This window comes from Cheilinus undulatus, linkage group 5 (genome assembly GCF_018320785.1).
Source record: "Cheilinus undulatus linkage group 5, ASM1832078v1, whole genome shotgun sequence".
In the NCBI taxonomy this organism is placed as follows: domain Eukaryota; kingdom Metazoa; phylum Chordata; class Actinopteri; order Labriformes; family Labridae; genus Cheilinus; species Cheilinus undulatus.
The window spans coordinates 16,656,300-16,669,547 of record NC_054869.1 but is presented as its reverse complement, the minus strand read 5'-3'; the positions used below and the strand labels follow the sequence as shown (position 1 = coordinate 16,669,547).

The window sequence follows — 13,248 nt, the reverse complement described above, 5'->3', positions numbered from 1 at the left end:
GGATGCACAGTATTTGGTTTTGCTGAGATCTGATATGCCAGTATTTCCAAATTCATTTCAGCTCATAAATATAAATGTAGTTTGGACCTTACCCATGTTTCCATCTATGCAAGTAATATTATATATACATAAATATACAGATGATGCCTACTAGTATCCAATGCAAGGAGGAATACTTCTTTACACGTGAATAGAAACCTGACAGAAACTACCTGAAGCCATTAGGGAGAGAAAAAGTTTGTCATTTTTTGCTGTTCAGTTGCTTGGAATATATGTTTGTAGAATTACAGAGACAAAAAAAAAAGTGCAAATATTTCATGTAAAGAGATCAGTGAAGAAAGTGGCCAGGTAGGAATGTACCATGTTTAAAGAAATATCTTAGCCAATCAAGCTAAGCTAAGCTGTTTGTTTGAGTTAACTGTTTTTTAAATCTAATTAAACCCTCTAACTTTTCACTTAAATATATACAGTAAATCTATTTCAAACTGCCAAGACAATCTGACAGCACTTCATATCCACTGATCAATCTGACTCTATTTCATATCAAGTGGACAACTAACTCATCATAGCTAGTTAGCCAGTAAGCAGCTTTATTGCTCAGCACACTGACACTGAAGCTTCACAGACTGAAGAAATTCTAGTAAACTTATATATCATCTAAAACAGGTAATTTCTTAAGATAAAATTACCCCTAGGGATGGGACCAATCTGATCCAATATCGGTATTGGGTCCGATATGGACATAATTAATAGATCGGATATCTGACTGACGGCCCCGATCCAAATCGATCCCACAGTTTGCGGTAGACCATGAATGCACCACAGTCTCACAGGAGACTGTGTGTAACTGAGCTGGTATTAGTTAGGGATATTCTTAGCGGTTTAATTACCTAGTGGATTAAACGTAATTCTTTATTTAGAATAGTCAAAACTATTCTAAAGATGAGAGAACACAAAGAAGAGTGGGTGTGACATCAGCCTGATAATACAGTGTGGCTAGCGCTAGCACCGCCCGCCTTCGTTCCTCTTTGCAGATTAATATCGTGCTTTGATATTTGGCTTCTTTTCACTTTGGGTGAGTAGTCATATGTGAGCTTAGCCCACATACCACTTTATTTCCATTTACTCCTTTGGAAAACTGTCATACCGCGGTCTTCCTACTATACACTAATTGCTTAGCCGTTAGCTACTAACGACCTTCTGATTGTTTACATCCTGTGAAGGGTCAGAGAGGAAGGCTGTGGCCATTAACTGAAGCTACGGCAGTCTCTAGTGGCGGGAGGTTCATTAAATAGCATTATAGACAGGATAATGCTGATATTTATTTTTTTAGTAGTAGCTCAAATAAATTTGTTTGGAATACATTTAAATTCAATTCATTTTTCTATTTTTTTGCTTTTTAATAAGAGGAGCTGGGTGGTTTACTACAGCCTCATGTAACCTCACACATTATACCAACAACAATAATAATTGTTAAAAAAAGTATATATATCAGAATCAGTATCGATATCGGCACATATTTATCAGAATCGGATCGGAACTGAAAAAATGTGGATCAGTGCATCCCTAATTACCACATCACAAAGTTAATTCTGTCAGCCAATCGTTGGAGGGTTTTTACTGTGTGTTAGCATCAAGCTCAGCTTCCAAGTGAAAATGTTTATTGTATTATTTGTAGAAAGTATAAAATGAAAAGAAAAGATTCCTGTCATCATTTTCATCCCATCTAAGACTTAGGTATAAAATGTGCATTGACTCAAAGAGCAATTAAAAACCTATGCATCAACCAAACCATGCACAGCATGCTATGAAACTTTGAACAACTTAAATTGAGGCAATTGTTTTAAGTGAGCTTTTTGGGGGAAAGTGGATGACAATAGTGAGGAAATGTATATGGGCCTTTTAACACTGACAGTGAAGGAGCTCTAATATTTGCATTGTCCTAAGTTTAGGTAGGCAGCGGTAGCCTAGCTTACTTGTCCTCAAAACGTATTAGTTTAAAACTGTACTTCCTGATTTCTAACTTCTTAATGTCTGTGGTTTGCTACAGAAATTGTCTTTTGTATTACAAATGAACTTCACTTTATGCCAACGTTAAATATCTATTAAGGTTTAAATACTTACCAATTACAAAAGTTAAACTGCTTTCATGAAACAGAGAGGAGGGAAAGCAGTGCGCGCGCCTTCCGCCCAGGGCACGCGAGGTAAACAGAGATTGGTTCCGTCTGAACGGTGATTAGCGCGCGCAGGCAGCGGACTCTCGGAGGACCAAGGAGGACTCCCGGTGTGACGGGACGTGATGCACCAGTTTTCTTGGTCGCGGAGCCTCAGAGCGGCGGGTCTATAAAGCTGCTCCGCGGACTGACGGAGAGACAGGAGGAACGGAAACATGCCGGTAACCGGAGTGGGAACTCACCCGACAGGAGGAACCCCACCTGCTTCTTCCTCAGGTAACAAAAACTTTCATTTCAGGAAAACCCTGAGACGGACAGAAAAGCAGTTGTGTCACAGCTGAAACATCTGGAGAGCTAAAGTTTACCTTATCATTGGATTAGGTTAAAACTTAGTGTGTTCTGAATGCCTTTGAGTTAACCCTATCTTCTTTCATCATTTTTAATGTTATTTTTTAACCCTTTTTTTCAAAAGATTTCCAATATTTTGATTTAAATATCATTTGCCTCTAGTTTCTTGTAATTTCTCGATTTTTCTATCATGGTTTTTGTTTTCTTTACTCTGTATCATTAAAGTAGCGTGCATTCTCCTTTAATTTGTCATTATTTTCATCATTTTATATATTTTATGCCTTGTTAATTTTGTTGTAGGAATTGCATTGTTGATAATTGTATCAACTATGAAACTCCTTTTGTTAAAAAGTATAATAGCTAAATCTGAGTTAATGAAAAACCTACCTAACCGCAATATAAAGTTCCTAGTTATCTACATATTCTGAATAGAGATGGAGTGTTTTAAATGTATTAGTTCCTAAAAAAGGTTCTAAATTATAGGCTAAATATTGTCTTGAGGATCATTAGGATTATTGTTGAAAACTTGTTAAATTGGTAGGTGCTATATGGGCGACTTGCATGTCTCATGAGAGATGAAACACTCTGTATCATCTTTTTTCATCATACAACCCTTTTCTATTTTCTACAGTCCAGCTCATTTTTCATCATGCTTTGAGCTTTCCAACAAACATGTTGAAGTATTTTCTTTTGGAGTCTTTCCTACTGTTCTACAATCCTCTCTGCTCAGACAGGGTCAGCCCCGTCCACAGCATGCCCGACTTTACGGTGCCATTCGGGACCCTTGGCCCCATGGTGTTACCCTCCTGACGATGCCAGTACCTCATTTGGCACAGTTTCTCTCCAGCACAGGGTTATGATGAAACGGCTATTCCCACTCAGTGGTCCAGATATTAACTTTCACAATCAAGTGTTCACACGCACATTTAGAGCATACAGATGAACACCAGTGTATTCACAAGCTTGATGTCTTCCTCTTGTGTTTTTCAGTGGGAAAACATGCCAGCATGAACTCTGGAAATGGGTGCAACCACCAGGATCCAGAGCAGAGTCTCAAACCACAGCATGTAGATGGAGCTGAGCCACACACTCTCCCCATGCCCATCCCAGATCTCTCCATTCACTACACCAAGGTAAGCTGCAATAGTGGAGAGTTAGCTCTAGTTTAGGACAGCTTTCTTTGTTTTTACATATATACTCTTTGGTACATGGTTTGTAAAATTCAACTTTGACTACTGGAATGGTTTTGGTTAGGAGTTTTTGATCTGACAGATGGGGAGTGATTGTTGAGGAGTTTACATCAGAAAATCATCTTTTTACAATTCTGATTTAAATTTTGGGTTGTCAATATTAGGGAGCCCCATCATAACATATATAAGTGTCTGAGGGACAATGCTAATTTATTAAACAGATTAATCATCTGTATGTCAGTTAATTGACCTGATGAAAGCTGGTTCTGTTGCTCTGTAATGTGTAATTGTGTATCACGTTGGAAGTAAAGCAAAACTTGTGGTTAGTGTTAAAAGAAAAAGGAAAATATTTTGGGTTTGTAATTTGCAGGGACAGGAAATGAGGTTCTAAGAAGATGAGTGCAGCACGGATATATTTACACCTCCTTTGTCATTTAGAGAATTACCTGAAAATACTCTAAAAGCTTTACAGCATACAGATGTTTCCCATAAAAGACAACTGAGCATAAACAATTGTTCCCTTCTAAATACAGTCAGCCTGTTATTAACTTTATCAGGCTGAGAAGAGCTGCAGCACATGTTAGGACAGTCTTTGATCTGCTCTCAGACAATCTGCGGGGGAGATACCCCATGAGGATTAAACTTACTTGAAGAATTAATTTCCGCGTGTTTTATTCTTTTCTAATTTCACTCTGATGTCACAGCTGTTCATCAACAACGAGTGGCTGGAGTCCTGCAGCGGAAGAAAGATTTCTGTGTATGATCCTGCTACAGGGAACCTGCTGTGTGAAGTGGAGGAGGCTGACACAGTGAGTGAATTATAGTATTCACTTTATGAGGATAAAAGTTTGATCAGTTTTTATGTTTGTATATATGCCAGTAAAGTGTACCTGACTTTAGGTAAATAACGAGATCACCTCTCATTTTAAACTCTCTTAGGAAGATGTGGACGAGGCAGTGAGGAGTGCCAGAGCTGCCTTTCAAACGGGGTCACCATGGCGGTCCATGGATGCCTCCGATCGAGGTCAACTACTCAACAGACTCGCTGACTTAGTGGAGCGAGACCGGCTACTACTGGCAGTGAGGAAAACATGCATTCATGCATTAAATTGTTGTTTTAAATATTGCTTGTGTGCTAGTGCTATTTTTATTTGCCCTGAAATGATCCACTAATTATTGTCCTGTTTATTTGTAGACACTAGAGAGTCTAGACTCTGGAAAAGTGTTCCTCATGGCATATTTTGTGGATCTGTTGGCCACAATCAAAACCTTGAGATATTACGCAGGCTGGGCTGATAAAATTCAGGGCAAAACCATCCCTGTGGGTGAGTGACCTTCTGTTAACTTTGAAGATATTATGATTTCAAAGCTCAAAGTCATTGTGTATCCATAGCCGTCACAAATTCACTATAATTCTTTTGTAGATGGAGAGTATTTTACTTACACACGGCATGAGCCTATCGGAGTATGTGGCCAGATTATTCCTGTGAGTACACAAAATTATTCTTTAGGAGACAATGTACAACATTGTTTTATTTATTTTTCTCTGCAGTGACTGTATGGAGTGTAATGAGCAAGGCTCCAGTGCATATTAGAGTCTCATTAGGACATTTATGTGCCAACTGAAAATATTTTTGTGTATAGTTATATTCAGCCATCATTCAGTAAATCAAAGATATGAATGTGTTCTTGACACATACTGTATATTTATCTTAAACAAATAATATTCTTTTGAATCTAAATATTTGGTAACTTCCTCCTTGAATAAATTAAACTAGACTGAAGAAGGGAAAAGAAAGGTCCAAAAGTAGGACAAAAAACATGTAAATTTACTGTTTACGAGGTGTTTATTCCTCATACTTTCCCCATGTTACTGCTTCTCAAACATGTTTGCTTCAGTGGAACTTCCCGTTGATGATGTTTACATGGAAGATCGCTCCAGCTCTGTGCTGCGGGAACACTGTAGTCATCAAGCCTGCAGAGCAGACCCCATTATCAGCCCTTCACATGGCTGCACTCATCAAAGAGGTACCTGATTTATTAATTTTTTATTTATAGAGCACCATTCATGTATGAAGCAGTTCAAAGTGCTTTAAACAATAAGACTTTTCAATATTAAAGATTTCAAGATCAAATCAGAGCAAAAGTTGGAAATAGTACAAAGAACGTTCCAACCAGACACATAATTAAAAAAATATCAAGATTTTTTTTTAAATAACCCCAAACTAGTTGTATTGACATTTTATTTTACATTCATGTGGCACATATGCATATACAGCTGGTATTGATAACACACACCAGGTATCTAAAATAAAGTGATTGGGCATAGGAATCAAACCTCTGAGTCTAAGGCTTTTAGAGGCAATGCAGGTCAAGTTTCAAGCTGCATAAGAGGCGTAAGTCTACCAGTCACTGTCAGTATTATATGAATCAATATATATGAATTTAAAAAATGAGAATCAATCTGAATAGGAGAATTGTTTTTTAAACCCAGTCCTATCATTTGGTGTCATTTTGGCTTTTCACATCTATTAAACAGCAACAAAATTGGTAAAAAGGAAATCTGCTTGCACATTAAACAGCTGTCTCAAACGTCACATCACTACTGGCTCATGAGTTCATGAGTTGCTGTCCTGAATTGAGTCGTCATTTCAATCTAACCACTATTCCACAAGGTTTATTCACGAAATAGTATATATATTTACATTATGTATTAGCTAGCCTCTAGGCTTAGTACAAATTATGGCATGTCTTGTGTTTGTTCATTATTACCACAGTTGCACAGGTAGTGAGGGTTTTTTTCCCCAAACCAGTCCGTGGAATGCGTTTTATCTCGCTCCACCCTTAAGGGACGAATTTGTATACTCGGTACCCTAACAAGTACTGGTCAGTTCTTTTCGTGCCTTTTGCAACTTTTGGCAGTGGAAACACAAACACTGGCATGCCAGGAAACACATTGAACTGCCCTGTAACCACTGGCAGGGCTGCAGTGGTGGTGAAATCCACTGACAGTCTTAGTCACTTCAATATTTGTAATTGAAATGCTTGAAATTCATTAAAATATTCATTGAAATTCATTACAATTATCTGTTTAATGCTCTGAAATAACTAATTAAATTCATTATGTGTCGTGTCATGTCTATAACTGTTGATTGTGCTGCTACCCGTCTTGGCCAGGACACTGTTGTAAAAATGAGATTCTTGATCTCAATGAGGCTTTCTCTGGTTGCATAATGTAAATGAATAAATAGAATAAATTAATAATAACATGAATGTAAAACAACTGTAAACACCTAAAAATGCACTAATGTCTTGTAAAAAACATTTATAAATAGATACCAAGGGAGTTTATAGGTAGCAACCTAGCAATGAAAACCTCCAACAACTATAAAGACACACAAAAACACAGTATACAAATGAAGAAGCATTTGTAGAGACAGAATATGGCTATACACAGAAGCCACATGACAACAAAGAGATAGAAAATGACTATGCATGAATGTAAAACCACTATAAATACTCAAAAAGGTGAACTAATGTCTATAGAACAGGTATCAAACTCAAGGCCCAGGGGCCAAATCCGGCCCTTGGTACAGTTGTATCCGATCATACAATCTTTCTATCATAACTGGCCCACCAGTAGGGGGTCTTCAGATTTCCTCCAGTATAAACATGTAAACTTAACTTTGATGAGTTAGCATATCCTTGTTAAATTATAAAAATCTGAAAAAGAAAAGAGTAAAAGAAGTTAGATAAAAAGTCAGTAAGGTGGGAAAAGAAATTAATGTATTATTTTCAATTTTGCATCTCACAGTTCTGACTTAAACTTGGGATTTTGACTTTTTTATGTTTGACCTTCAAGAATCACAATTCAAAATTCTAAGTCATATTATTACCTTTTAAACTTGTGATTTTGCCTTTTAAAAACATTATTTTGCCTTTAAATTTCATGTTTTGACCCTTTTGAACCAGTAAGTTTGACTTTTTATCCCAGACTTATAGCCTTTAAACTTAACATTTTGACTTTTTTTTTTTAATCTCAGAATGATTTACAATCAGTGTTATCTATATGGTTTTTCAGATTTTACTAATGGTGAAAATGAGGTTGACAGTTTATGTTGAAATGTTGACCTTGTTCGGCTCTTAGGTAAGGCCTAAATTCAGAATCCGCAATTGGCTTTCACATTCCTGGCCTAAATAGTCCGACCCTCAGGACTTCTCATCAGAGCAAATCTGGCCCCGGACTCAATATGAGTTTGACACCCCTGGTTTATAGAGTCAAATCAAAGCCATAAAAAGATAGCAAAGGTGTTGGGAGATAGCTATGAAACATAGCTATGAAAAAACTTCTAACAACTATAGAGACAGAAAAACTCTATATAAATGCAAAAGTGTCTATAAAGAGTCACAGTATCTATTGACATTAAGTAGTTGAGTTTTTTATTCCTCCCTCTGTCTCTGTGTGCTCAGGCTGGTTTTCCTCCAGGTGTGGTTAATGTGGTGCCCGGTTACGGTCATACAGCTGGCTGTGCCATTTCTCACCACATGGACATCGACAAAGTAGCCTTCACTGGATCCACTGCTGTCAGTATCTGCTAGAGTGAAGAGCAAATTAAGCAGATTTCTCTCACCTTTTCTGGTGCTTCAGTATTATTTGATCCTGATTGTTCTGAGTCTTTTACTGTAACATAATTTTGTATTGGTCTTTGCTCTCTATGGCTGTCAGGTTGGGAAACTAATCCAGAAGGCTGCAGGTGAAAGCAACCTGAAAAGAGTTACACTGGAACTCGGGGGAAAAAACCCAAATATTGTTTTTGCCGACTGTGACTGTGAGTATTTAATGAAATAAATTATGATGACTTTGTGCATTGATTTTATTTGATCTAGGGATTTGTTAGTTATTTCACTCATGATGAAGGCAAAGGGCTGAAAAAATAGCACAATAATGTACAAAAAGCTGCCTAAAATAAGATTGGAAATCTACTTAAGTCACAGTACACTAGTTAGATGTTGTTTTCAAAGTATCCCCACATAAAGATTTAAAGTAAATCCCATTTTTTTGGGTAAATAGAGCTCATATAGGGCCCTCACTTCCTTTCATATGTGTTGACGGCTATCTTGCAGTAGAGTATGCAGTGGAGCAGGCCCACAGTGGTCTGTTCTTCAACCAGGGTCAGTGCTGTCTGGCTGGATCCAGGGTGTTTGTAGAGGAGCCGATCTACGAAGAGTTCGTCCGCCTCAGTGTAGAAAAAGCCAAATCCAAAGTCTTAGGAAACCCCTTACTGCCAGGGGTTGACCAAGGACCACAGGTACAGGACAGTTTTTTTTATTTGACAGTGGTTCAAACAAATGACCTTAAAATACCTGCAGGAAAATGAACTGAGATGCGTTTTCCCACAGATTGACCAGAAGCAGTTTGATAAGATAATGGATCTGATAGAGAGCGGGAAGAGGGAGGGGGCTACACTGGAGTGTGGGGGTTCCTCGTGGGGTCAGCAGGGACTTTTCATTCAACCCACCGTCTTCTCAAATGTCTCCGATGAAATGCGCATCGCCAAAGAAGAGGTACCCTGTTCTGAAAACACCTGCACAGACAGAAGCATGCTTTATCTCACTCATGATCATCTGAGTCCTAAATCTCTCACTCGGTTGTGAAATTCCTCCTCATGTAACCTTTTCATCCTCACCCTCACTCTTCCCTCCCTTTTAGATTTTTGGTCCAGTGCAGCAGATCATGTGTTTCCGAAGTGTCCATGAAGTCATCCAGAGGGCAAACGCCACACACTACGGCCTGGCAGCAGGAGTGTTTACTAACGACATCGACAAAGCCCTCACAGTCTCCTCTGCCCTGCAGGCTGGCATGGTCTGGTAGGGATCAAATCCTCCAGTAGTCTTTAGCAGTCCAGGTTTGTTGATTGTCCTGATAAATCTGAAGTTTGAACCTCAGAAATCCCAGACTTAAGCTGCATAGTCTGTTGTCTTTTGGCTACCTGGCTTCAAAAACCTGGACATAAGAGATCACGCTTAGTGGTCACATAAAGATGGTTATTCACCTTTTGAGCATGCTTACATAAAAGGGCCGATGCTGGAGGCGTACAACCAGTCACAAATATGAATGAATCAGCCATTTGTGGATCATATAAACTCAGTGCAAATTATGATATTCCAAGAATATGACTAACTCAAAAACAGGCTTCCACAGACTGAAAACAACACAGCTACATTTACAAGTTGCAGGAAAACGGGATAGAAAGAGAGAATAGCTTTGTTTGAATGTGCACGTATGGCTTCTTGTATCTCCATTCTGTTTGTTCACCCAAGAAAAAATCCTTTTCTTTCATTTAAAAGAATTCTTTGCTCTAACTTGTCAATAGGGGAAGTTTAATAGAGGTCAGTCTCTTATAACCTCCCCCAGAGCCTTTTAGGATCTACCCTGGCAAAAAACAAACCACCTTCACAGTATGGACAACCCTGAATTAACCTTGCATTTACCTCGCTAACCTAAAATTCTGCTTTGCAGCACAGGCCCCAGGTGAACTTAATGTTTTGATGTATTCCAGGGTGAACTGCTACAATGCCATGAGTGCTCAGTGTCCCTTTGGCGGCTACAAGATGTCTGGAAATGGAAGAGAACTGTGAGTGTACCTCGTTTGTCATCTCATGTCTGGCATGGTTGATTCACATGAGGGACGTTTCGTTACAGAGGTGGGAGTACATAAAGAAGGCAGTTGTTCATCGTGTCCCATAAATATGATTTGTATTTTATATAAGAACGAAATGTCTACATCAATTGAAAATGACTATTAATATCTTAAATTAAAAATTATATACTAATACTAATACCGGGGGGAGGCTGGGAAGCTCTGTGGGTTACACCACTGACTTTGGTATGGGAGTTCGATGGTTTGAATCCCGGTCAGTACAGAATTAACATCCAGTTTTGGCCCTTGGGCAAGGTCCTTTACTCCTGGAACACCTGTCTAGCAGTCAGATGGGCACCTCTTCAGATAAAAGCATCTGCTTAATGACATTGTTACACTGTATGTATATTTTGATCGAGTACCTACTGTATATCACTTCAAACATTTCCAACAGTTTTTAAAGCCAGCCCCACGTTACATTTCTAAGCCATATAGACCAGTGATGTTCCCTGGTGAATAATTTCACATCTGATTAAATGTAAATTATAGTTCTGTTGTGTCGACTAGTCCAAGGTCAACCAACTTCACACTGTAAAGGTAAATAAACTTTACACCATAACAGTCCAGTGGTTTACCGAATGTGGCAAACATTAGCAGCACTAGCACTGCCAGCCTTGGATCATATTGCAAATTAAATGTAATTTGCTTTATTGAAGTGCATTATCATTTTTATGTCACTCATTTTGATTAAGAAAATATAAAACACATAAAGGAGGATTTTTGTAAACGCTTATAACAAATTTGACACTTAAATGTTTGCATAAAGTGCAAAAAATCTCTGCCGCTGCAAAAAATAGGATTTATTTAACTGGTATTTTGACACATTTCAAGTTAAAGAAATATTGCAACTCCTGCCATTTTTAAATTGCATCAGGCCATATTGCAATTTAATCTAATTTGCGATTAATTGCCCAGCCCTATGCTTGTGCATGTAGTGCACACAGATAAGCAGCGGTAAATGAGCCTCCTGCTGCGCCTTTTCTTTCTTTCACAAATGAAAACACTCGCAAATGCATGCAAACATTAATAAATACATGCGTTAAAACAACTGTACATACAACTGTAAACAACTGTATTATAACCAAAGACTGTAAAAGAATAAAACTTACAACAGTGTGCAGCATAGGCACTTCGAGAGTCATTTCCTTGGGTGCCTACAACACATTTGCCAAAAACAAGTCCACATATAAGCTAATAAATACAGTGCTTAACAAATTTAATAGACCACCACCCCAAGTAAGGTTTATGCCACAGCTGCCTTAAATTAACAGCATTGGTAAAAATTGGTAAAACCAAAATCATTTTTTATGTTTCTGCAATGGTTAATACACCAATATGTAGAAACTCTTTAACCAAAATGATATTTTTATTGCTAAAATATAATTATTATTGTTATCCATGAATTTTCAAATTTACTGATTTACAAAAAAACTGAAAAAATAATAAAGCACATTATTATTTCTTGATTAATATGTGAAATTATAGTTATTTACTTGCATCCCTGAACAGAAAAATAAGTTTTAGTGGTTGAATGTTATGCTTGATTAATTACTGACTTCTCAGAGAAGCCAAGTGAGCCGGCTCAAATTTGGGTGAAATCAGTTTGAAATCCCTCATTCCTGTACAAAATGGTAAAACATGGAGAGCTCACTGAAAATGAAAGAGTGAAAATGAAAATCACTTCATGATGCTGGATGGTCTTTGAGACAGGTGGTCTAATAAATTTGTTAAGGACTGTAGGTAAGATAGAAAATAAAAGAGTCTAATATTTCCTCTAAGTTCCAAGTAACTACTCCTGATCATACTTGATAGTATTTTCTTATTTAGATGTAAAAATAATGGTAATCTTTGTCATATAGCCTATGATTTTCTTTTTTTTAATTATTGTTGTCAGCTACCATCTACCCACATGCATTTTCACCCGTGCCTGTACTCGTTAAATTCTGTAATTATATTTTCTACCAGTAGCTGAACGAATTTTGCAGGTCACCTGCTGGTACCGAACCCAGTGCAAGACTCTATATGTATTACCTGACACAGCCCATGGTCAGCTTCTTCTTCTAGATCAAAACAATGCTAAATCACACTGTTCCAATAATATGCCATCAGTGCCATCAGTTCACTGTTGTTTACTAGTGTTAAAGAGTATTGTGGCAGCAGTACTTAGAAAACATTGGCAACAAGAAGCAGGTGGATGCATTACAGTTTAGACTGTGTCCCTAGTTAATCCTGCAAGTGATCCCAGAATGCTTTGCGTGTAGCACACTGCATTCTATTGTCTCTCTTCCAAAGAACCCAGTTCATAACTACAATGTTAGTTTAGGCATTTTATGGGTTCTGTTACTTCTTATCAGAGGAAAAAATCATACATTAATGCAGCTTTAATTAACCAGTGTTTTGTTTTGTTTTGTTTTGTTTTTTTGTTATGTTTTTCAGGGGTGAATACGCGCTCCAAGAGTACACCGAGGTCAAAGCAGTCACCATAAAAGTCTCGAAGAAGAACTCGTAGTTCTTCACATAACAGGACTGACCTTCTCCTGGCTTTTAAAGTCTTTTTCACTAAATGACTTCTCCAAAAATTGTAAATAATCTAATGGCTTCTGAATATCTGTGACACCATGATCATTTATTCCTGTTCCTCTCCCTCGGATACCTCTATTTTTTCCACTTTTTATCAGAGTTTGGTCTCATTGTCTATATATCTAAAGATGCTCATTCATCTGTTCTCCTCTGCTGTACTGTCTCTGATGTATTTAAGTAGACAGCATGTTCTTTGTAGTTGTGTCTGTTGTGTGTATTTTAGCTTAATAGAGCCTGTTTTGTTTGAAGTTAACC

The 13,248-nt window shown here is 37.8% G+C and overlaps 1 protein-coding gene across 1 annotated transcript; it reads left to right on the top strand.

Moving 5' to 3' along the window:
• Positions 1-2,345: 2,345 nt before the first annotated feature.
• LOC121509741 (retinal dehydrogenase 1-like) lies at positions 2,346-13,048 on the top strand. Its single transcript, XM_041787394.1, has 14 exons — positions 2,346-2,450; positions 3,513-3,655; positions 4,417-4,521; positions 4,652-4,792; positions 4,908-5,037; positions 5,137-5,198; positions 5,612-5,740; positions 8,183-8,296; positions 8,439-8,541; positions 8,837-9,021; positions 9,113-9,277; positions 9,423-9,580; positions 10,273-10,347; positions 12,850-13,048. The coding sequence occupies exons 1-14, from the start codon at positions 2,390-2,392 to the stop codon at positions 12,920-12,922; spliced, it is 1,644 nt and encodes a 547-aa protein (XP_041643328.1). The 5' UTR covers positions 2,346-2,389; the 3' UTR covers positions 12,923-13,048.
• The last annotated feature ends 200 nt before the right edge of the window (positions 13,049-13,248 follow it).

Bases quoted from the DNA above. Each gene is read 5' to 3' on its own strand.
- LOC121509741 (XM_041787394.1), top strand. From the start codon at position 2,390: ATGCCGGTAACCGGAGTGGGAACTCACCCGACAGGAGGAACCCCACCT. The intron at 8,542-8,836 runs GTGAGTATTTAA...GCTATCTTGCAG, and splicing joins TGTTTTTGCCGACTGTGACT to TAGAGTATGCAGTGGAGCAG. The intron at 9,022-9,112 runs GTACAGGACAGT...GTTTTCCCACAG, and splicing joins GGGTTGACCAAGGACCACAG to ATTGACCAGAAGCAGTTTGA.